Source organism: Octopus bimaculoides, chromosome 6 (genome assembly GCF_001194135.2).
Source record: "Octopus bimaculoides isolate UCB-OBI-ISO-001 chromosome 6, ASM119413v2, whole genome shotgun sequence".
Classification (NCBI taxonomy): Eukaryota; Metazoa; Mollusca; class Cephalopoda; order Octopoda; family Octopodidae; genus Octopus; species Octopus bimaculoides.
In genome coordinates this window covers 92,749,388-92,753,935 of record NC_068986.1, presented here as the reverse complement: position 1 = coordinate 92,753,935, position 4,548 = coordinate 92,749,388, and the positions used below count along the sequence as shown (strand labels likewise).

Genomic DNA, 4,548 nt, shown 5'->3' with positions numbered 1-4,548 from the left:
ATATATATATATATATATATATATATATATATATATATATATATAAATAAGCAGATAAAGTGTGATTTTTCATACTTAATGCTAATTTGGCAATGGCCAAATCCAGGCACCAATGTTGTTTCATTGTTGGAGTCCATGTCTGGAAAACTTCACAAACTTTTCCTGATCTGAAACAAAACAAAATTGAAATCTAAATAAATTGAAACATACACAATAACAACAATAAAACAAAACCAAATTTGAAGGTCATCAACCCAGCTTCCTTTCTTTCTTTTACATAATCAGAATTGTATTTGACTCAATTGAAGAGTCTATGATAATAAACACGAAATTTTGTCTGTCCATCCATCCAATGCATCTATCCATCCATCCACGATAAGCGTAACATGATTCACAGTTGACCATTACCATATTACCCTGGAACAGTGATGATGATGATGATGATATTCATCATCATCAGCATCATCAACATTTAATGTCTGTTTTCCATGCTAGCATGGATTGGACAGCATGACAGGAACTGGTAAGGCAAGTGGCCACATCGGTTTCATAGTCTGTTTTGGCTTGGTTTCTATGGCTTCATGCCCTTCCTGTTAACAACCACTCCACAGAGTGTACTGGATGCTTTTCACATGGCACTATTACCAGTGCTTTTTAAGTGGCACCAGCACCCATACCAATGTTTTTTACATGGCACCTTGGTTTAGGATCTCATATGATCAATAAATCAATAATAAACAAGGTCTCATGTGCTGTTTTGGGATTTAGGGGTCAAGCCATTTTTTCATATAGCATTTTAGAGACTCCATCAACAGACTGTTTAAAATTTGAATAGGAACAAGAGTCCTTCATCCTTGACAGCAGCATCATTTTCACCAAATGTGACGAAGAATTAAAGAGAAAATATTAATAAATATAGGCGCAGGAGTGGCTGTGTAGTAAGTAGCTTGCTTACCAACCACATGGTTCCCGGGTTCAGTCCTACTGCGTGGCACCTTCGGCAAGTGTCTTCTACTATAGCCTCGAGCTGACCAAAGCCTTGTGAGTGGATTTGGTCGATGGAAACTGAAAGAAGCCCATCGTATATATGTATATAGATGATGTATGTGTGTTTGTGTGTCTGTCCCCCCAACATCACTTGACAACCGATGCTGGTATGTTTACGTCCCTGTAACTTAGCAGTTCAGCAAAAAGAGACCGATAGAATAAGTACAAGGCTTACAAAAGAATAAGTCCTGGGGTCAATTTGCTCGACTAAAGGCGGTGCTCCAGCATGGCCGCAGTCAAATGACTGAAAGCAGTAAAAGAGTAAATGAGTAATAAAAGACTTTAGACCTACTTGTCAGGAATCTCCAGTTCTATGATACAGTTATTCACAAGCTGGACTTGTTCAGTTTGGACTTGAATTCGGTGCTGAAGGTCACTCAATATACCATTGATTAACTCTTCGTTAAGGACCTGGTGGATGTAGACGCATAACAACAATAGTTACTGGTTAATGACTGAGTTAACAACAAGAGAGCAAAACAATTGTGAGTGAGGTGGGGTATTAGTGGCTGGGTGACTGTGTGGGCAAGAGAGAGGGAGAGTGTGTGTGTTTGTGTGTAAGATAGAGAAAGCATGTGTGTATAAGAGAGAGAGAGAGAGAGAGAGAGAGTTTGTATTAGAGATAGTATGTGTAAGAGAGAGAAAGAGAATAAGAGATAGAATATGTGTAAAAGAGAGAGAAAGAGTGTGTGTGTGTGTATAAGATAGAGAAAATGAGTGTGTATTAGAGATTGAGAGAGACAGTTTGTATAAGAGAGAGTATGTGTAAGAGAGAGAAAGAGAATGAGAAAGAGAGGGAGAGAGGGAGAGAAAGAGAGTAGAAGAGAGAAAAATAGGAAAGAGTGGGAGGAAGAGAGAGTGTGTGTGTGTGAGCACATGAGAGTAATTGTGCCTGAGTAACAGAGTGTATATGAGTGGGAGAGAAAGAAAAAATGTGTGTGTATGGGTGTGGGGGAGGTGAGAGAGAGAGAGAGACAGACAGACAGATAGACAGAACAATAGTTACAGATATCATGTTTCCAGGATTCATTTACTGGATTCAGTCATTGAAATTTGGCTATGCAGGGGTACAGTCTTAAAATTTGTGAGTGATGTAGGTTTATAACGAAAGACAAATGGCCAAAATGCTTTGTGGAGAGAACCAACTTGAAGCCTTATAACTGCAAAACAAACTTGTCAAACACGCAGCTACATATGAACTTTTAATGTATTATAGCAGGCAATTTTATAGTAGACAGTATTATAGTAAACAATGTATTAGACAATCACATGACAACTTGAGAAATAATACACATTGTGTGTTAGGCTCATTGTGTTACAGTGTGAGACAGGAACAAGAAAGGAACATTCATGCCGTGGCTTTATTTCTGCCAATCTTCCCACAAACCATCCAATGGATTTGATAAGAAGAAATGAGAGACAATCATTTGCATCATATGATAGCTTGAGTGATGATACAAGGTTATGCATTCGGCTCAATGTTCTGTAGGAAAAGACAATCACATCATATGCACACTCAAGGGATGAGTCAAGGTTATGTATTAGGTCAGCATTTCTCAACCTTGTGTAACCCTTAAAATAAATTACATGTCTCAAGAAACCCCTGCACAAAAAAATTATATACCATACCTTTTTCATATTTTTTGCATCATAAGTCACATGATAAATGTCATATATATGTACCAGTGGAGCGTCCGAGCGTGATCATTGCCAGAGCAACTGTCTGGCTTCCATGCCAGTGGCACGTAATTAACATCATTTGAGCGTGCTCGTTACCAGTGTCACCTTACTGGCACTTCTGCCGGTGGCACATGAAAACACATTCGAGCAAGGTTGTTGCCAGTGCTGCTGGACTGGCTCCTGTGCAGGTGGCATGTAAAAAACACCATTTCGAGCGTGGCTGTTGCCAGTACCATCTGACTGGCCTTCGTGCCAGTAGCACGTAAAAGCACCCACTACACTCTCAGAGTGGTTGGCATTAGTAAGGGCATCCAGCTGTAGAAACTCTGCCAAATCAGACTGGAGCCTGGTGCAGCCTTCTGGCTCACCAGTCCTCAGTCAAACTGTCCAACCTATGCCAGTATGGAAGGCAGACATTAAACGATGATGATGATAATGATATATATTATGACGATCATGAAGTTAGCATTAGCTTATCTCACTCTTTCTTGCAGAAACCCTAGGGACCTTTTGCGGAACCCTAGGGTTCTGGGAAACCCCGGTTGAGAAACGTTGCATTAAGTTCAGTGCTTTTACAGGGAGAAAAGTATGACTTACTTCATATGTTAGTTTGAGGGACGAAGCAAGGTTGTGCATTTGGCTCCATATACTATAATCGTGATTCATTGCATAGATCTCTTCATAAATGTCTTCTACATTTTTACTTTTAGAGTCTGAAATTTTAATAAACAAATTAATAAACAGACAGACAGATAAAGAGATAAATAGACTGAAAGGTTGGGATAGAGGAAGAAAGAGTGAAAGAAAAACAATTGTTGACAGCAAACGACAGAGAACAAGAGAAACAGAGAGAGACAGAGAAAGAGAAGCAAACTGAGAAAGGGAGTGAGAGAAAGAAAGAAAGAGAAAGAGAAGATAGATTAACCTACCTTCGAGTTCGTTCAATAAGTGAGACTTAAGTATCACTCAATAAGCTTAGCTACCTTCAGTTATCATGCAACAGAATAATCTGTCCTCAAGTATAACTTAGTAAGCTAAGCTACCATTAAGTATCTCTCAACAAGCTAAACTACCTTCAAGTATCACTCAACAAAATAATATACTCTCAAGTATCACTCAACAAGTATCACTACTGTTAAGTTTCATTCAACAAGATAATCCACCCTCAAGTGTCACTCAACAAGCTCAGTTATCTTCAAGCTACTCTCATGCATCACTCAACAAAACCAGTAGCATTCAACAGTAACATCTGAACTATATTCAAGTATCACTCAACAAATTAAGCTACTCTCATGTATCACTCAACAGGCTACCCTCAAGGGTTGCTCCAGAGGTTAAGCTATTCTTACGTTCTTCAAAAAAACTCAGATATTTGTAGTGCCAAATGAGGTGGGGTATCACCAAAACCTTACCAATTCTTTGGAAGCCATATGGTTCTGTCAGTGTATATGGAGATTTCATCTTGGGTAGCATGCTACAGCTGGACTTTAGCCGTACATCCTGTAAAGGGACAGTCCACTTGTGTTTGTACCGTTCAATGAGCTCACCATCTCTTTCACTGTAATCAAATACATCCATTATTATTATTAAGAAATGATTATGATCAATTAATAACAATAATATATATATATATATATATATATATATACACACATATATATATTGCTAAATACACAAGTTTTTTTTATTTTCTCTCTGTTTATTTTCTCTTATTCCTTTCTGTTGAAGAGCATAGGCTCGAAATGTAAAAGGCTTTCTCACTTTCCCGAGTGTCTAATTAATACACCTTGTTGTTCATACATCTGTCTTCGTCATTTGTAT

The 4,548-nt window shown here is 38.3% G+C and overlaps 1 protein-coding gene across 1 annotated transcript in view; it reads right to left on the bottom strand.

The window, feature by feature from the left end:
- Positions 1-4,548, bottom strand: part of LOC106873305 (rho guanine nucleotide exchange factor 10) — a 43,575-nt gene that overhangs the window by 18,431 nt on the left and 20,596 nt on the right. The window contains exons 8-11 of the mRNA XM_014920618.2: positions 4,140-4,285; positions 3,325-3,440; positions 1,340-1,458; positions 76-167 (exon numbers count right to left, since the gene is read on the bottom strand). Coding sequence (XP_014776104.2) covers positions 76-167; positions 1,340-1,458; positions 3,325-3,440; positions 4,140-4,285 — 473 coding nt within the window. The remainder of the gene's footprint in view (positions 1-75; positions 168-1,339; positions 1,459-3,324; positions 3,441-4,139; positions 4,286-4,548) is intronic.